The 21,900-nt window shown below is 40.6% G+C and overlaps 1 protein-coding gene across 1 annotated transcript in view; it reads right to left on the bottom strand.

Annotated features, from left to right (window-relative positions):
* Positions 1 to 1,125: 1,125 nt before the first annotated feature.
* LOC137277583 (uncharacterized) overlaps positions 1,126 to 21,900 on the bottom strand; it is a 35,820-nt gene continuing 15,045 nt past the window's right edge. The window contains exons 2-5 of the mRNA XM_067809382.1: positions 5,663 to 5,716; positions 5,155 to 5,215; positions 4,379 to 4,410; positions 1,126 to 3,229 (exon numbers count right to left, since the gene is read on the bottom strand). Coding sequence (XP_067665483.1) covers positions 4,398 to 4,410; positions 5,155 to 5,215; positions 5,663 to 5,716 — 128 coding nt within the window. The 3' untranslated portion in view covers positions 1,126 to 3,229; positions 4,379 to 4,397. The remainder of the gene's footprint in view (positions 3,230 to 4,378; positions 4,411 to 5,154; positions 5,216 to 5,662; positions 5,717 to 21,900) is intronic.

Raw genomic sequence — 21,900 nt, 5'->3', positions numbered from 1 at the left:
CTTCACACATTGTTCCCATGTGGGGAATAGAACCCGAATCTTTAGGATGGCGAGCGAACGCTCTAACAAATAGGCTACCCCACCGTTAGTCTGGAACCTTGCTAATCAACATTATTTGAAACGGTACTGTCTGTATTAATAGATTTCAGAGAAAGGTTCTGATGAAAATATATTATTTCTGATGACGCCTGTCTTCAGAGGTCAGAGACAGGAGAAATCCAGTCAGCACCTAACGCAAGGAATAGGTTACAAATTGCCACACTATTTGGTATTCAGTGCATTAATTTTAGATGAATCATTTCAACATATGTGTAGAATCGTCTACTGTACCTCCAACCTGTTACACTATGATAAATTATATTAATATTTTTATCAACTTTGAACAGGTGACAGGTTATGAATCCGCTTCAAGGCCGATGTAACAATAGCCTGACGTCAATGACGGTACCATTCTACATAGACTATATACCACACAAAGAATCACGTGATGGCAGGTGATAACAGGTAGACCTTGTCTAGTGTATCTGCAAAGCTATGACTGATGTGTAATTTGCTGAAATGGGCAACATCTGCTGGACAGTTCTATACAGAATCACGTGGTACGTCAAGTACTTGTTCTACTGGGTGACTGGCAGTCTCACATCCACATAACTATCTGCACATTAAGATTGACGGTACTCTATGTACATGGAATATAATACTTTCTAGTTTTAATCACATGTAATTACACTTGCAGAATTTGGCACATATATGTTTGCTTACTACAGTGGAAGCAAGACGTGTAATAAACAAAGCATTGTGATGTAGCAATACGGCGTGGTACCTAGATACTGACATCAGACAAATTCAGTGTTCTCGGTAATTATAAATCTATGCTATGAAACCGTTAAACGTTAATTAGACATGACTATCCTGACTATGGGCACTTCTTCTAACTAAACTTTAGTATTATGGACAGCATATGGACTGCCCCGGTATAGAGCAATTATGTGTATACTAGAGTGCCATGAGTTGCTGGTGTGCAGATCTGCATAATGGAAGAATCTGTAACATTTCTCATGATATAGAGAAACATCGTAGTGGTCACCAACAACGTGGTCCCATCAGTTTCCTTTCTCCTCTACCTTTTCACCTTATTCCTTTCCCATATTTTTCCTTTGTCCTTTCCTCACACACACACCCCACCCCACCCACCTCACTCTCATTCCTTTCCCACCGTCTCCCACAATCAACCTCTCTTCTTCCCTTACTATATTGCCGCCTTCATTTTCACGTTTTCCTCTTTCTTTCCCCCTTATCCCTCTCCCTTCCTCATATCTACTTCCCCTTTTCTTCCAGATGTGTCCAGATGGTACTGTGCATAACGACATGTACCGACTATAGTATGTGCACTAATCCTGTTTATGTTCTGATGATATGATCACAATATATGACCATTGATGCACTCTGGTGATATCATCAGGACATAATCAAGGATATACTCTGATGTAAGGATGAAAATGTCTCTTCACGGATACACTCTGATGGTCTGACCAGAATGTCCTAATGAATGATGCCCTCTCACAATATCATCAGAATGTTGTAGTTAGGACATACTCTGAGGATACCACTAGGATGTCCAAGTGAATGAGTCACTGTCATCAGAATATGATAGTTCGGACATACGTTGGTGATACCGCCAAAATGTACAAATTACGGATTCACTATATAATATCACCAGAATGAGTAAATGGCATATTCTGATATCATCTGAATGTCATAATAAAGAATATACTCTTATATCATCATAATGTTCTAATGAAGGATTCACTCATTAGAATGACATAATAAAGGATTACTCTGATGAAATTATTAGGTTATCTTTATCAAGGATACACTCTGATATAATCGAATTGTCCTGATCGAAGATTCACTATGATGATATCATCAGAACGTCCTTATCAAGGATTCATTCTGATAAATCTCTATACTGTCCCTTGCAAGTATTCACTCTGATAATACCAGAATATCCTGACCAAGGATTCACTCTGAAAATGTCATCAGAACGTCCTGATCAAGGATTCACTATGATAATAATATCATCAGGACATCCTGATAAAGGATTCAGTCTGATAATATCAGAATGTCCTGATCAAGGATTCACTAAGACAGTATCACCAGAATGTCCTGATCAAGGATTCACTCTGATAATATAATCAGAAAGACTTGATCAAAAATGTGTCATACTAATGTAAGGTATAATCAGGTTACTCAAGTCAATGACATTCAGTGATAGCTTGAGGTTCAAGGTAAATGTCGTGCTGAGTGTCTCTAGTCAACGGAAGATAGCTTGTTATAGTCATAGGCACGATTTGAGCAGGGTGAATTCAAATGAACAGGCATGATAGGAATTGTTTAACAAATGAGTATTAATAAAATATACAAACACCACAAAAGACATCAACAGATATATATAAAAATAATTATGCAGTTCAAAACTGTGGCAACTGAAACAAACGCCACGACATTTTGCACAAAAATAGAACGAGTGAGCAGAAACGTATATAAGCAGAATATGACTGACCCTAGTCCCACAGCGGGTCAGTCAGGCGTCAGACAAAACACAAGCACCTAAGCCACATCAGTAGGTGCTTTTGGTGGCAGTTCTCCTCAGAAAATCACACTGGTGACGTCAGACATATGACAATGAGTAGCACGAATATGGGGTACATTGGTGTCATTCCCAGTTCACAATCTTACTGATAGCTCATCATCATCATCATCATCATCATCATCATCAGAACAATGTTGCCTGCATTGTTCGCTCATCAATTTCCATATATAGATATCGTTACCTATTTGGTAACTTCCTGATATGCATAACGGCCAAAATTCGTCCCATTAAATTGATCTTTCCTAGTTTGGCTTGACGTTGTCTGTTTGGCAATTGATGTTAACCATAGTCCTGCTTGGTCCATGATGTGTTTGTATACCTGTATATGTAGTGCATTCTCCATCACCTAAATCGTGTAGAATCACATGGGTTGCAGCTTGTGTTGCAGTGCAACTCTGTTCCGCACATTTATATATCCCGTAAACACGTCCATGACGTTCAAGATGTCGTTGTCACCAGCGTTAATCCGTCACGAAGGACTAGTGTTTGAGCACTGCTGTATATCTGATCACAAACCAATACACGGGCACCAGCTGTTTGACCAATTTGCATAATGTGTCCATTTACCATGCAATGCTGAAACAAAACAAGCATGGATGAATTATATGGCAATGGATGTTATTTGATGATAACGCAGAGAACATAATTAACATGCCGAATATGTATTGCGTATTGTTGGTTCCACTTCATGAGTATCCACTTATTTAAAACTCTTATATTATGATTACTATTGCTTATAGTGCAATTACAAGTCTACAGTCACATGACGCACCATACCCCATGAATATAAATACCGACGCTTATGTTTATAAGTTGTCACACAGCCTACTGTTTCATTACATTTCAAACTTCTGTGAAAGTGAGTGAGTATAGCTCTGTGAGACTTTTAGCAATGTTCCACCAATATTTCAAAGCGGGGGACACCAGAAATCGGCTTCACACATTGTATTAATTTGGGGAATCAAACCCATGGCTTCGGCGTGACGATCAAACACCTTAACCATTAGGATAACTAACCGCCCCTTCAAACCCATGTAACATCACAGAGTTATATATTTGTGACAGTTTTTTGAAAGCTCTGTTACTTTCATGTAGCTCATGTAGGCTGTATCAATGCTGGAAACAGTAACGGTGACTTTTTGCTGTTTGTCCTGTTCTAATTCGTGATGTCGGCACAGCTCCTCGTGTTTCCTAAATACGTTTACATGAAATACTGTTCAGTCACACTGGAGAATTTAAATCTTTCGAAACTGACTGAAATTTCAACAATTCGAATACATCAGTCTAGATGATTGCTTTACAAAAGTTATGGCTGTTTTCGTTCCCCATCGTAGCAGTATGAGAGACCTTCCTGTATTCACATGGACACAAAATGATAGCCACACCAAGAGCAGATCCGACTGGAAGTGGACTTTAGCGTGCTTGTGGTAAGCGATGCTGACGGGATCTATCAGATCAGTCAATCAATGAATGATTGACTAATAAGCCAAAGCTCAATTATTTACAGACCACGGTCATTACCTGGCAGATTGATTACCGGATGGGACGTTAAACAACAAATATAAAATGAAATAGAATGACTTGTTTTATTCCTGTTTTGAGGCCGTTGGAATGATGGAAGATAGACCAATCGGTCACACCAAATAGTCTATATTATCGTTTTTGTCGCTGAATTACAAGAAAGTGTTATTGTTTAGCTCTTCTCCTCAGAAGACGAATGCTCACCTATTCCAGGATCACACCCTCAATGGTTGTCCCTGAAACAAGAACAAAGCGTAGTAGGCAAAGTATAGTCCACTTACCCTCTTCGTCAAATGACGCTCGTGCATTTAAACTACATCTTAAAAACATTTTAACATTGTCCGTTTTTGATAACTGGACATCTTTTGGGTTATGAAAATATAGCATAAAAAGTTTTCCTCTTTGGCTTCTCAGAGTTTGTTAAGAGTCAAAATTCTCGGTATCCTACTGTGCTATGTATTAAATTTTTGATAATAGTTTGAAGATATTCGGCTGGAGTAATCACGTCTCCAGATTTACTTGATTCATTTCCCTCTTTGCACCTAGATTTGATTGCGAGAAAAATGTTCAAATTACACAGAAACTCTTTCTCGCAAAACATATCCCATTTGCACATAGATTGGATTGTGGAGGAATGTCTCCTTCCACCCAGGAACGACCATGATGCCTAGAAACCGCAAAAACATAACAAGCGCGAATCTGGAATTAGAATCCACGCAAATTGCGACGCCATAGTAACCCGTGCCCAGATAACGTCAGAGACGTGTTGAGGAGAGCTACTAGTCAAACGCTTAGTTCTCGAATCTATATAATACTGATAGTAATAAACAAACGTTGAAATTGGAAAGTAACCCAAGTGAGATGGGATCTGAGCCTGGGGAAATCTACACTTGCTTCAGTGTGATTTAGCATCGCAGGGAGGGCTGGTTGTTGGACAGTGAGACAGATAAGTGAGCTACAAGCAAACAATGTCTACCTACCAATCCATATCCAGCACAAACCGCTTTTGTCGAACCACTGTTGATCCAGACGCATTGTTCGCTGGAACAAACAACATGATTGAGAATAATCTGCCTCAAATGGGCAGTTTGAAACATTTATGCTCCTTATCGACTGATACAATTCTGCATACAAGTGTATGATGAAAAAATTACGTACTTTACACTGCAATCAGAGAGTCCACGCTGTATTTGGGCGTTGTTAATATGGTTGGGGGTTTTTTTTCGACAAAGTAAGCTCGTAGTTGAAAGTGGAATCCTAACCTCAGTCGTCGGGCAATTATGACCGGTCGCACATCGTGACCAGCTATTGCTCGTCACCTCACGACATTCATAACATACTGTGGACATACTGTGAACCTATTCTGTCTTGGAATTACGACAATATGGAACTTGTTGAATTTAGTTATGCCTATTTGAAGGCATTTCGGGATGAAACATGTAAGAGAAATTGTCTTCACAGTCGACTGTTTTAAAGTTGACATATTACCTTCCGCGAGAATGTCGGCGCCTCTTCTCATATCGATGTTTTCGGGATCACCGACTGAAAAGAATGAACACACCAATCAGACTGTGATATATTTGGTTATATCAAGCATATACAATTTTAACCCATCAACATTGTATACACATCTACGACTATTGTATTTTGCCACTGACTTGAAAATATACAACATCAAATCAGGGAGTAACCAGTCTCGATTATCCGAAGAAACAGACTCCATGCTATGTGTTTCAAAAACAAGCATTGACATTAGTTATTATAGATTAGGATACAATGACAAGTGTCAACCAAGTCAGAAGCGATCGAAATAATCCCCGACCACGACGCCGTGCTCCGGTTGTTATTCTACCGGACTGGCAGTTCCAAATATTAGCAGGCCCTTGAGGCCTCCAGTAAATTACCTGTCTTTTTTCACCTGGAATATTTTCCATATTACTTTTGGTTTATTTATGTTCGGGGACGATCCATGATCCCTCACGTAACAATAACTTAAAATTTCACTTCCTGGTATTTCAGCGGAATTTCAAAAGAATGACAAAAATGAAAATCTTCTCACTGGGCCAATAGGCTTCGCTAATTGATGTAGAAACGAAGAAGAAGAAGAAGAAGAAGAAGAAGTTTATTCTCATAAATCACACGAAGTGACACAGAGAACATACAGATGATTTACAATATGTACAGTATGGTTTGTGCAAGTCAACACTAAAAAGAGAATTACAATTTTGCACATGGCAGAAACAGTGTGAATACAGTGTCGATTACTTTGCTTTTATTGGCTTGGCCTTAACAAAATGGGCCTGCTGATTTCATTCAGGGCTTGCAGATTTTAAAGGTGGCTGTAGGTGGCAGCAGGCCCTGATGGCCAACTAGGAAATGAAAGTATGGGTTACTGGAGATCAATTCTAACCCGGATAAACAGGCACTGAGAGAACAGTGAAGGGTCATAAAGATTTACCAATACCATAGAAAGAGGCCAGTGTAGTTTTCAACATTTGGCTTTCTACATCTTGTCGCTGATGAGGTAACAATACAAGACATTAGCTCCAAACATATAAATTCCTCGTAAAACATCTAATTGACCACAAAACGTATATGTCTCTGTATTTTGTCTACATATGTCGCGTGTAGTTTTGTGTTCACGTTCGTATTCTGTTCTACACATCAATGTGGGTAAGACTTAGGGTAAAGTGTTCACACGTCTAGCCAAATTCCGGTCCTGTTATCCGTGAGAATACAATGCGTCAAGGCCATTGTCCCACGTAGTTTCACTGCCAGAACGTTTGCTAACAACGGCGTAAAATTATACTCACTTACGAAATATCGTCGGAATTGCCATAAAGAGCCATTCAGATGTGAGTAAAATGCCACAGCAAGGACCGCCTCAGTGCTCCACCAACTACTTCTACATCCTCATCAACAACGACAAGTTCACCACAAAGATTGCATGATCTGACGTGATCTCGTGATACTTGAGGAGTGGACCTCGGACACTTGATTATATCCAGCTGGCTATATTCTGCCTGGTCTTTACATGAGGGCCTAAACCATTACGTGCGTATATTGGCGACTTGGTCAATGTTAAAAACTCAATTACCCTTTACTGCAAAGTGGCACCGCGCCTATTTGAAAAGCCATCAGGGCAACGTGTCTAACGGAGGAGATGCTCTGATGGTTGCAACAAAAGCTGACTGTAACAGACTGAGTAATGTGGAGGCTATGCCCGAAGGTGCTTCCTTACTATAGATAACTGCAGTAGGGCATCGTGAGCTAGAAACACATGGAGGTGCCACTACAGGCCATACCAGGATGTTTAGGTAGGTGTTACGTTGTAAGTGTTACGCTAGATATGGCAAGTGTGTCTCATACATTTGTAGGTGATACCACAGACCACAGCAGTATTGTGACATTTGGGTAAATGTGTCATGTACACTTGTAGGTGATACGTTAGACCTCTGCAATGTTATACTGCTTGAGTAAGCAGGAAGACTTAAAATGAGACAGTCAACATATTTTACTAAGACAGTACCTGCGGGAAACAGAAAGATGCAAGAGTCGAATCGTTTTATTCACAAAGGTTCGCTGCAGTATACGATCCGATACCCATGCTTAAAACAGTTCAAAACTGACATTGAGGTGTTCGGTAAGATAAATACGTTGTTCAATGGTCCCTCGGGGCGCATGGGTTGATGTACAAACTTCGAGGGTACAGCTTATTATATTAACAATATTATATTAGCACACACCAACACTTCCTGATTGGAATATAACACAAGCCAATACCAACAATTCCTGATTGGAATATAACACACGCCAATACCAACAATTCCTGATTGGAATATAACACACGCCAATACCAACAATTCCTGATTGGAACATAACACACGCCAATACCAACAATTCCTGATTGGAATATAACACACGCCAATACCAACAATTCCTGATTGGAATATAACACAAGCCGATACCAACAATTCCTGATTGGAATATAACACACGCCAATACCAACAATTCCTGACTACAACATAACACACGCCAATACCAACAATTCCTGATTGGAATATAACACACGCCAATACCAGCACTTCCTGACTACAATATAACACACACCAATACCAGCAATTCCTGATTGGAATATAACACACGCCAATACCAACAATTCCTGATTAGAATATAACACACGCCAATACCAGCACTTCCTGATTGGAATATAACACACGCCAATACCAGCACTTCCTGACTACAATATAACACACGCCAATACCAATAATTCCTGATTAGAATATAACACACGCCAATACCAACAATTCCTGATTAGAATATAACACACGCCAATACCAGCACTTCCTGACTACAATATAACACACGCCAATACCAGCAATTCCTGATTGGAATATAACACACGCCAATACCAACAATTCCTGATTAGAATATAACACACGCCAATACCAATAATTCCTGATTGGAATATAACACACGCCAATACCAGCACTTCCTGACTACAATATAACACACGCCAATACCAGCAATTCCTGATTGGAATATAACACACGCCAATACCAACAATTCCTGATTAGAATATAACACACGCCAATACCAGCACTTCCTGATTGGAATATAACACACGCCAATACCAGCACTTCCTGACTACAATATAACACACGCCAATACCAACAATTCCTGATTGGAATATAACACACGCCAATACCAAGAATTCCTGATTGGAATATAACACACGCCAATACCAACAATTCCTGATTAGAATATAACACACGCCAATACCAACAATTCCTGATTGGAATATAACACACGCCAATACCAGCACTTCCTGATTGGAATATAACACAAGCCGATACCAACAATTCCTGATTGGAATATAACACACGCCAATACCAGCAATTCCTGATTGGAATATAACACACGCCAATACCAACAATTCCTGATTAGAATATAACACACGCCAATACCAACAATTCCTGATTGGAATATAACACACGCCAATACCAGCACTTCCTGACTACAATATAACACACGCCAATACCAACAATTCCTGATTGGAATATAACACACGCCAATACCAACAATTCCTGATTGGAATATAACACACGCCAATACCAACAATTCCTGATTAGAATATAACACACGCCAATACCAACAATTCCTGATTGGAATATAACACACGCCAATACCAGCACTTCCTGATTGGAATATAACACAAGCCGATACCAACAATTCCTGATTGGAATATAACACACGCCAATACCAACAATTCCTGATTGGAATATAACACACGCCAATACCAGCACTTCCTGACTACAATATAACACACGCCAATACCAATAATTCCTGATTAGAATAAAACACACGCCAATACCAACAATTCCTGATTGGAATATAACACACGCCAATACCAGCACTTCCTGACTACAATATAACACACGCCAATACCAATAATTCCTGATTAGAATAAGACACACGCCAATACCAACAATTCCTGATTGGAATATAACACACGCCAATACCAACAATTCCTGATTGGAATATAACACAAGCCAATACCAGCACTTCCTGATTGGAATATAACACAAGCCAATACCAACAATTCCTGATTGGAATATAACACACGCCAATACCAACAATTCCTGATTGGAATATAACACACGCCAAAACCAGCACTTCCTGACTACAATATAACACACGCCAATACCAATAATTCCTGATTAGAATAAAACACACGCCAATACCAACAATTCCTGATTGGAATATAGCACACGCCAATACCAACAATTCCTGATTGGAATATAACACACGCCAATACCAAACTCCCTACTTGGAATACAACACACGCCAATACCAACAATTCTTGCTTTGAATATAACACGCACTCATACCAACAATTTCTGATTGAAATATAACACACACCAATACCAACAATGCCTGACTACAATATAACACACGCCAATACCAAACTCCCTACTTGGAATACAACACACGCCAATACCAACAATTCCTGATTGGAATATAACACACGCCAATACCAGCAATTCCTGATTGGAATATAACACACGCCAATACCAACAATTCCTGATTGGAATATAACACAAGCCAATACCAACAATTCCTGATTGGAATATAACACACGCCAATACCAGCACTTCCTGATTGGAATATAACACAAGCCAATACCAACAATTCCTGATTGGAATATAACACACGCCAATACCAACAATTCCTGATCGGAATATAACACACGCCAATACCAGCATTTCCTGACTACAATATAACACACGCCAATACCAATAATTCCTGATTAGAATAAAACACACGCCAATACCAACAATTCCTGATTGGAATATAACACACGCCAATACCAATAATTCCTGCCTGGAATATAACACACACCAATACCAAACTCCCTACTTGGAATACAACACACGCCAATACCAACAATTCTTGCTTTGAATATAACACGCACTCATACCAACAATTTCTGATTGAAATATAACACACACCAATACCAACAATGCCTGACTACAATATAACACACGCCAATACCAAACTCCCTACTTGGAATACAACACACGCCAATACCAACAATTCTTGATTGGAATATAACACGCACCAATACCAACAATTCCTAAACAGAGTAGGGCACACACCCACCCCAACAATTCCTGATTGGGTTATGACACACGCCAATACCAACAATTCCTGCTTGGAATATAACACACGCCAATACCAATAATTCCTGCTTGGAATATAACACACGCCAATACCAATAATTCCTGCTTGGAATATAACAGACACCAATACCAACAATTTCTGATTGAAATATAACACACACCAATACCAACAATTCCTAAACAGAGTAGGACACACACCCATCCCAACAATTCCTGATTGGGATATAACACACACCAATACCAACAATTTCTGATTGGAATATAACACTCACCAATACCAACAATTCCTGATTGGAATGTAACACACACCAATACCAACAATTCCTGCTTGGAGTATAATACACACCAATATCAACAATTCCTTAACAGTCTTGGTCTTATGCAGATACAAGAACAAGCAATGGTTCACTAGAGCAAGAATCTGGCACAAGAAATGCAGAGTCTATGTATATTTTGTCAATATAAGAACCACAGCACCATGAACGGACAGTACATTGTCCTCTTTAGTTCATACAATAATTGTAGTTCCGCGTGACAATTCCCTGTGAGTTGGCGTGCAGCAGACACAAATACCAGTAAATGCTCTCTGGAGAAAAGCATGTAAGTGATATTTAGCAATGACTGACTGGAGTACTATACACCAGAACCTGACTGACATGACTGACTGGAGTACTATACACCAGAACCTGACTGACATGACTGACTGGAGTACTATACACCAGTACCTGACTGACATGACTGACTGGAGTACTATACACCAGTACCCGACTGACATGACTGACTGGAGTACTATACACCAGTACCTGACTGACATGACTGACTGGAGTACTATACACCAGAACCTGACTGACATGACTGACTGGAGTACTATACACCAGAACCTGACTGACATGACTGACTGGAGTACTATACACCAGTACCTGACTGACATGACTGACTGGAGTACTATACACCAGTACCCGACTGACATGACTGACTGGAGTACTATACACCAGTACCCGACTGACATGACTGACTGGAGTACTATACACCAGTACCTGACTGACATGACTAACTGGAGTACTATACACCAGTACCTGACTGACATGACTGACTGGAGTACTATACACCGGTACCTGACTGACATGACTGACTGGAGTACTATACACCAGTACCTGACTGACATGACTGACTGGAGTACTATACACCAGTACCTGACTGACATGACTGACTGGAGTACTATACACCAGTACCTGACTGACACACTATACTGACTAACGATGCTATAGGCGCGATGTATAAGCACATATGACCAGAGAATGACCTACATTCTTTGACATATACGCCACAGGTTGATAACACGACGACATGCACCAATATTACCACACTGCCAGTGTTTATTTGTCTGCACAAGTACGAGGCAACAGGTTGCCACTACATGGGCATTCTGACCCTGCGCAAAAACCGTTATAGATTCTGTATAACAGCTTGTTCTGTCGTGCCCTACTCGCTGCTAACACGTAGTGTTAGTGAGTGCGTAGTCAGATCGTGTCACTTCTCCCTCAAACACAGGAATACTATGTCACTTAGCATGTATGTACACACACACTACCCATGGGACGGCGACTGTAACGTTGGGTCGTTCGTATACACGCATACCTGTATGCTAATATGAAATGTTCTGTGAAGTACTCAGGTCACACACGTTTTGGAATGACGGGTTATACACGATGATAAGATGTATTTGTTACAATGACTGCACGCTTTGGTGGCGACAGACCTCTCTCACCATGTTCTGGTGCGATGCTGCACAGAATACACACGTTGTGGTGATACACGTGTAGTGTAGAATACGTGTTCCTGATGACCGAGTACACGTGTTGTGATGACAGAATACACACGTTGTGATGACAGGCGTGTAGTGGCGACAGAATATGGGTTGTGATGACCGATTACACATGTTATGATGAGCGAGTACATGTGTTGTGATGACGGAGTACACATGTTGTGATGACGTAGTACACGTGGTGATTATCTATTTACAGGCATCATCAAAAGGACTACATAAGGGCTTCAGTGTTTAAATGGCATTTCTAAGAAGACAACGAATAAACGTAAAAGTATTAATGGATAATAATTTCTTATACTTATGGCAAGCCATCTTATGAACAAGACTAAGTGCTAGTATTAATCCGTCACGTGACTGACACATATAATTCTGTTCCACGTTCATTATTTCGTTTTGCAGGCAAGAATATATGGATCTAAACACAAACGTCATGGCAGTATAATAAAGGTTCGGAAGTTGCTACCCATAAACCTTTGTGTATTAAGTGTTACTCTCACGATATGCTTAAGCGGGGATGTTAATGTGTATACCTATGACGTACATGGCATATAAAGGCAATAATTCCCAAAGGACAAACAGAGCGCAGTCGAGTATCAGAAGCAATTAGCGTTATTTGTGCAACAAGCATCAGTGCGATGCTATTGTGTTACAATTAGCCTGCTAATCGATTGGTCAAAGGGACTTTTCACTTTTGTCAATGTGCATTTAGTAGGAGGTCGAAGTTTAAAGGCCAGTGATATACATCGAATACATTGTAGTTCCAGCCAGCTGTAGTGTTGGTAGTAGACTTTGATTGCAACATGAACGATGTGTCCAGTTAATGGATTTTGAGTAACGATCTCTCGATCTATCTATTTGTTATTTCTTCTGGGAACAAAATCAGGTGTTGTGGCCTTAGCACATTATACACCACGAAGATCAGTGTTAGTCCTATGGAGTGAGTGAGTGAATTAGTTTAGTTTTACGTCGTGGTCTAACGGAACTAATGCATGTCACGCGGGCGAAAAACAGGTTTGGACGGTTGGGTTCCCTGACATGATTGATGCATGTCACCCTATCCCATCCGTAAAGATCGATGCTCATGATATCAATCACTCGATCTCCGAACACATATACCTACCGATATCATGAAGCTGAAATATTGCCGAGGGCATCGTTAAGCAACAAGCATGGCACGACAGAGCTAAATGCCATTCTTCCTTGTTTGCATCATTATTCACCTGAGGACATCCTGTCTCAGTTGAAGCATGCATCACTGGTGTGTAGTATTTTGGTGTGACAGAAAAAAACACACGAAATACGATACACTTACTACTTAGTATCTTAGGACTTAGTACTTAACATCTCCTACGTAGGACTTACTATCACCTACGTAGGACTTATCTCCTACGTAGGACTTATTATCTCCTACGTAGGACTTATTATCTCCTACGTAGGACTTATTATCTCCTACGTAGGACTTATTATCACCTACGTAGGACTTATTATCTCCTACGTAGGACTTATTATCTCCTACGTAGGACTTATTATCACCTACGTAGGACTTATCTCCTACGTAGGACTTATTATCTCCTACGTAGGACTTATTATCTCCTACGTAGGACTTATTATCTCCTACGTAGGACTTATTATATCCTACGTAGGACTTATTATCACCTACGTAGGACTTATCTCCTACGTAGGACTTATTATCACCTACGTAGGACTTATTATCTCCTACGTAGGACTTATTATCTCCTACGTAGGACTTATTATCTCCTACGTAGGACTTACTATCACCTACGTAGGACTTATCTCCTACGTAGGACTTATTATCTCCTACGTAGGACTTATTATCTCCTACGTAGGAGACACACTGACACCAAAACAAATTTCACCGTGGCCCTAATACGCCGCCGTAGGTTTGGAAATGTCAGTATGTTAGAAAAAAATCGTCTTTATCAATGTATGTTGCTTCAGCGCACTTCACTAACTCTGATCTGTTATCAGGGCCACGTGTATACTAGGCGTATGGTGTAGATTTATAAGTAATTTCTGTTAATGTATGATGACCGAATAAAACTAATTCCTGACATTTTAACATGCAAGTTCCTGACATTTTAACAAACAAATACTTGTATTTAAATAGACATTGGTTCGATTTACAACAATCAGCACTGTTTCAACAGCATAGATTATAGAACCGGTAAATTATCGCTGTCGTGATGTCAGGACACGAAATGTACACTCAATATACAATCATTGTTTGTTGTTTTACGCCGTACTCCAGCTGAAAGGCGGCGGTCTGGACCAGACAATCCAGTGATCAACAGCATGAATATTTACCTACATAATTGGCATACGATAACATGCCAAGTCAGCTAGCCTGGCCACCTGATCCCGTTAGTAGTCCTTTATGACACGAACAGGTTGCTGAAGACCAGTTATAACCCGGATCTTCACGTGTTCTGTACGAGTCATGTTGCCATCCACAGACGTTTTAGGACCAAAGCAGGTCCCTTTGAGTCATGAATGATGCTGCTGAAGTAAATGTGCTACTGTGAAACTTGTAAAATTCAGAAGAAAGAATAGCTACCTGTTTACGCATACGCACGTGGTACTTCGCATGAGGTGTGATATTAATGCGACATCTAACTGGACAAAGAACTGGACAGGACAACCTTGAAAATGCTTGAGCTAAAATGCGCGCTGTTGTCTGTTACACTGCCAAGGCAAATGTTGCTGAGGGCGATAATGAGTTTCTGGGTTTTGTTATTCCACTGTAAAAGACTTTTAATTACCGTGCAAGGACAACCCTGCGTCAGATCACCTCCCGCCAATAATGTCCTCAGCATGGGCCATGCATAGAGGGGATGTGGCACTGGTATTGTATACACATTAGCTGTCAACACGACCATCTATTTGTGGTAACAGAAGGGGAACTGATATTTTACTTGCGTTGGTATATCATTAATTGGCAACGTTTGTCGATATGAATAAACAAGGAGTCTTTCAGTGATATATTATATAATGTTTTGACCTACTGTTGAAATGTGACACATATAACATTTCTAGACCTTTGTCCCGTTACCGAAAGTGGCCTTAGCGCTCCAATAAGTCTATGTTAAAGTATGGAGGATTACAATTATCTTAGCGCTCCAATAAGTCTACGTTAAAGTATGGGGGATTACAATTATCTTAGCGCTCCAATAAGTCTATGTTAAAGTATGGAGGATTACAATTATCTTAGCGCTCCAATAAGTCTATGTTAAAGTATGGGAGGGGGTGGGGGTGGAGTTATAATCATCGCCTTGTAAACCGATGTTAACCTATGTAATTATGTAACATAGACGTACGACAGTCGTAGCGCGACTATAACTTTGTGAGATGGGGCCGGGGTCTAGATTTTCGAAGTTCTCTTAGCATTATGAGAGTTGTAAGTTAATGTTAATGCATGGCTTTTACGGCTATCTTAGCGCTAAGACAGTCGGAACTGTGCTCGTTACAGTCATCTGAGCGCTACACCGATCGTAATTTTAGCATAGACTAGAGACGGTCGTAGCACCACGATGGCTTTGTAAATAGAGAGCGGAAACAGTGTTGATCAGAATCATCTTACCACTATGGTGATCGTAACTTAAGTATAGACTTATGACTGCCGTATCGATACGATGACTTTGTGAAATGGAACCTGAAAACGTGCTGATTGCAGTTATCTTAGCACTATGGTGACCGTAACTTTAGTAAAGACTTACGACTGTCGTAACGCTGCGATCGCATTGTGGGACAGGTCAACACGACACGCGCTGCATCTGCAATCTAATCTATCGTACTATGGTTTATTGGCTCAATTTGTATTCATACAATGTACTTCGATGTCATAAGAATTTTAAATGTCACGTGTACTGTATGTTGGATAGAATCCATGGCAACAGATTTTGCTAACACAGCCGAATTTGACATTGATTTCTTTTTCATTTTGTTTCGACAAACTTCGAGTGTTGTTCAATTTATACATGTGATTCTGTCTATTCAAAAGCAGTCTTGTTTACCTTTAAATGAAGAATTATTGTTTTATGTCACAAAGTCATAGGTGAGCGATAGTGCTGTAATGTTCTCTGAATGTGTGGCGTTGTATTGACGGTATTGTTCACTGAGTACGTGGTGCTGTATTGAATGTAATGTTCCTGAGTGCGTGGCGTTGTATTGACGGCAATGTTCACGGAGTACACGGTGCTGTATTGACGGTAAAGTTCCCTGAGTGTGTAGCGTTGTATTGACGGTATTGTTCACTGAGTACACGGTGTTACATTGACTGTAATGTTCCCTAGGTGCGTAGCGTTGTATTGACGGCAATGTTCACGGAGTACACGGTGCTGTACGGACTGTAATGTTGCCTGAGTGTGTAGCGTTGTATTGACGGTATTGTTCACTGAGTACACGGTGTTACATTGACTGTAATGTTCCCTAGGTGCGTAGCGTTGTATTGACGGCAATGTTCACGGAGTACACGGTGCTGTATTGACGGTAAAGTTCCCTGAGTGTGTAGCGTTGTATTGACGGTATTGTTCACTGAGTACACGGTGTTACATTGACTGTAATGTTCCCTAGTTGCGTAGCGTTGTATTGACGGCAATGTTCACGGAGTACACGGTGCTGTATTGACGGTAAAGTTCCCTGAGTGTGTAGCGTTGTATTGACGGTATTGTTCACTGAGTACACGGTGTTACATTGACTGTAATGTTCCCTAGGTGCGTGGCGTTGTATTTACGGCAATGTTCATTGAGTACATGGTGCTGCAAGGACTGTAATGTTGCCTGGGTGTGTGGTATTGTATTGACGGCAATGTTCATTGAGTACATGGTGCTGTACGGACTGTAATGTTGCCTGGGTGTGTGGTGTTGTATTGACGGTAATGTTCACTGAGTATGCGCTGTTGTATTGACGGCAACGTTCACTGGGCATACGGCGTTGTATTGTCGGTAAGTTCATTTAGTGTTGGTGTTGTATTGTCGGTAACATTCATTGCTGAGTGTCAGGGTGGCAAAGATAGTTGGGGATCAGCCCCAGTTTATAAAATATGCATGACCTTCAGATGAGAAGAAGCCCGCTGTGCCACGCGGGCACTTAATGGGAAATAATGGGCAGTTTAGCACGAGGCTTGTAATTTGATAAGGGCTCTAGCTGTCCCCATAAGTACTAGCGATCGATAAGAAACGATCGAAAAGGGAAAAAAAATATGCTGAGACGATGTTGAAAATAGCCCGAATGATGACAGTTACAAGGAACTGAGTGAAATAATTTATACTTGAGGCGTTGGTGATTGGTGGGGGCAAAGGCCTTTAAGGCGTCTTTCGTCACCCACACTAAATAATGGCATGAACAACGGTTCCTACAAGGTGGCATTGTAGGTCATTGTTAAAAGGTATAGCTGCCTGACACATCCATCTGGCAACACGTTGACATAATGCATCAAACCACGCGAACGCAAAGCTTTACAAATAAATATAGCTGCGCGATAACTAAATCGTGTATAGAAATTCGTCCATTTGACTACGGAAAAACGTGACTACGTTCTTCCTGACTAATCATGTCAGATGGGTCGATAGTTTGAAGCTGAAACAGACATCACTAACGATTCTAATAAATATGAAAGTTTGGTTTCCAGTAACGGCTGTTGCACGTATGAAACTAACGGCGTTTGGCTCCCACATAGCGAAGCCGTCACTCTCTGTTTACAGTATGCATCCGTACAACGCTGTGTCGACATTTGCTGGGTTCAAATTAATTTAGTAAATTCTTGATTTGTCTTTATCAATTTGCGGTTGTGCTGACCCTGAGAATATTTGCGTAAATCCCTTCAGCAGTGTTTAACCGTATCAAAGTTGTTACTCAACATCACCGAAGTTAATTGAATTAAACTATAAGCTTGTACGGTGTGTTGCTACAAAAGATCTGAATGATGCAATATGCTCGTTACAACGGTTGTAGTGTTGTCTTTTCGAATTCATTCTGTGAATACAACCACCTCGCCATGCAGTCGTGGATGGAAAACTGCGTTCCTCGAACAGTTGTGGCATACACCGGAATCCTTCATTTCAACATACGCGACGTGAATATTTTTATCTGGGTAGTCAGCCTTCATTTCCTATGAGTGCCGTTATTGTTGTAACTGGGGCCGGGCGTATCACTATCAATAGTTTTGTCTACCACTGATCGTATCAGTGTTGTCAATATTCAGGTCTTACCCAGGACACACCGTCACATATTTACGTGCCAAACACAGTGCCTACCATATCCGTTTAATAACACGTAGGCGTAACACAGGTCTTACACACGTTTAAACCGGCACCCGTAAGCGTCTAAACCGGAGGTACAAATTGCGACGAGAGTGACTCTCTGGATCTCATCAGAGGATTGATACATCACAATTCAGACAACACATTCCTCTTTACTCATTCCCACAATCTTTACATCAGACATACAACCAGAACAGACACAAAAACTCCACATTCCCTTGATCTGCCGAACACGTTCGTCTTGTATACATGAATATGTATGTGACGACTGAAATGCCTACTCCATCTTGCTAAGAAGAATATTCAACAACATGCAAATGTCATACACGAGAACAAAAGACGAGCATCGGGTTATCAGTAAAGTGTGTAATAAAAAAACATGTTGTCTGTAGGCATAGACAATTGGGAACCCCAATGTAAATGGTTTTGAAACTACACTCAACATGTTATGCGTGAGGCATTGCTAGAGATCACGTTGCAACATCGATATCCTTTAGCAAAGAAATTAGTTCTGGAAATGAAAAATTTCAATTAGCGTGTGCTAGACTGAATCTGCAGCGAGCATTAGATGTTGTTCACAAGTGAATAGGTTTCATGCAGCGGAAAGACATGGAGCACTTAAACTATTGAATGGGTGGCCCTGCTGTAGCGATCTTCCGGTCTCCGCCATTAATGGTAACTATAAAATTACGGAATCAATCTTTTGCGGCAAATGTACTAGACGTTGTAGCGGCAGCTGGAGAGCATGTGTTTGGTGCGAAAGATTTATATCGGTTTCATTGCCACGACTAACTGTTGTTGATCAAAATAATTCCTTTACTTGTACACAATACCTGCTTTAATGTCGTGTGTATGGTGAGAGTAAGTGCAGTGGTAGCGGTTGAGTGGGAGGGTAGTTGAGGAGCCATGATTGAACATTTGGCCAATACAGCAATTGTATGTTTCACAAACAGATTTGTTCGGCTTTGTGATGTACGCTTCGGTACACGTGGTCATACAGTTGTTACCATGGAAACACAATGTCAAGTTCCCAGATAGCAGCTACAACATATGCTACGAAATAAATGGGCTGATTTCATGCTAACGGGGCAGAGAAAGCACGTGCGTCTTCTCACCCCACGGTATCATTTCTGCATTATGTCCTGAGAGAAATCATGTGCAAACTACTTTCCTACATATTCCCGTAAAACTTTTCAAAGTCCAAGCACAAAAAAATATTCACATCTGGACAGCGTTAATATGGTTGTTCTATGCACTCACATGCATACTGCGGAACTAATGATTGAGAGCAGCTAGACCGAGTACAAGTCCTGATCGTAATGACATTTGTCAAGTTAGTTGGGCCGAATAAAGTTACTCTTGTCTAGTATGGTAATATGTATATCAGATCAGATAATCTAGGAACAATGTTCATGCTTTACCAGCCACCGAGTGAGGTAGTTTGTGATGTAATACATCTACCAGACAGACTACACCGAGTGAGGTAGTTTGTGATGTAATACATCTACCAGACAGACTACACCGAGTAGAATTGAAAATGTTGACCACAAAGGCATCTAGATCGAGTTATGTAATATATCTACGCGATCAACTGCTTCGTTTAGTTTTTGCGCCGCGTTCAGCAATATTTCAGCAATATTTCAGCATTATCACAACGGGGACACCAGGAGTGGGCTTCACACGCAGTAACACACGTAGTATTCGACTCGTGGTATTGGGAACCGATGACGCGTGTCAACCAATTCAGAGAGCCTGACCACCCGATCCCGTTAGTCACCTCTTACAACAAACATATTCGCCTTTTATGGCAAGGATGGGGTGCTGAAGACCTATTCTACCCCGGGTAGACCTTCACCGCTCTGTTACAAAATAGCCGTCAAGTGAACATGACGCAGTGCTAGCTAGAATTAGAATTCTATACTTAATTACAACTACCTTGTGAAACAGAGCGAGTGATTTTGTGTATCTAACAGTTTCTGGGCGTATTTAGGGCTTAAGAATAGCCTTATATTTAAAGCGTTAACGCATCACGTCTCACGCTCAAGACCCGGATTCGGTTCCCCACATGGGAACAGTGTGTGAAGCCCACTGCTGGTGTCCCCCGTTGCAATATTGAAGGAACATTGCTAAAAGCCGCGCCAGACCATACCCACTCCCTCAAGCCAAGTACAGCACTTTGGTTGCATGAGAACCACGTGCACGAAGTGAGTTAATCGAGTGCTGTAACATGTGCTCCAAATAAAATACATCGAGTGCTGTAACATGTGCTCCAAATCAAATACATAGAGTGCTGAAACATTTGCACCAAATCAAATACATAGAGTGGTATCCTAGTTGGATTTTAGTGCTTTGATAGATTCATTACACAAGCTACACCAAGTAGACCTCTTAGCTGTTTTAATTATTCTCAGTAGATCAAAGACACAAAGCAAACTGGAAGAAATTCATAATACCCATTTTATCCAACAAACGCAATCTAATTCTAGTATCAAATTAACATACCTATTAAGTGAGCCAGACAGAATGGAATTACCAGATCAATGAGTGGTGAGATAGTGCTGGAAAATCGTTACCAGTTCAATTAGGCTACAGTGAACACAAGAGTACTGTACAACCTATCAAATAAGCTAGTCTCAGCATGAATATAGAAATTGTATCATACACGTTAAACGAAATCTGGTACAATTCCGTTCTGTAACATATTCAGTGACACCGATAATGCTGTATGAAGTGAAATGTTTCTCGTCGCTTTTGTACTGCCATTTAAAAAATAATTTTGACTTGGCCGCTTCCGGATCATCCATTTGTCAGCTAAAAGAATGAGTGTCTGTAAGAACGAGTGTGACTGAATCTTTAACTCACTAACTCGTGCTAAACTTCCCAAGATGTATTTCTGAGAGAAAAAAAAATGTGTGCCTCCCTCGTCACATTTTTCTT

Source organism: Haliotis asinina, chromosome 3 (genome assembly GCF_037392515.1).
Source record: "Haliotis asinina isolate JCU_RB_2024 chromosome 3, JCU_Hal_asi_v2, whole genome shotgun sequence".
In the NCBI taxonomy this organism is placed as follows: Eukaryota; Metazoa; Mollusca; class Gastropoda; order Lepetellida; family Haliotidae; genus Haliotis; species Haliotis asinina.
This window is presented reverse-complemented; position numbering and strand designations above follow the sequence as displayed.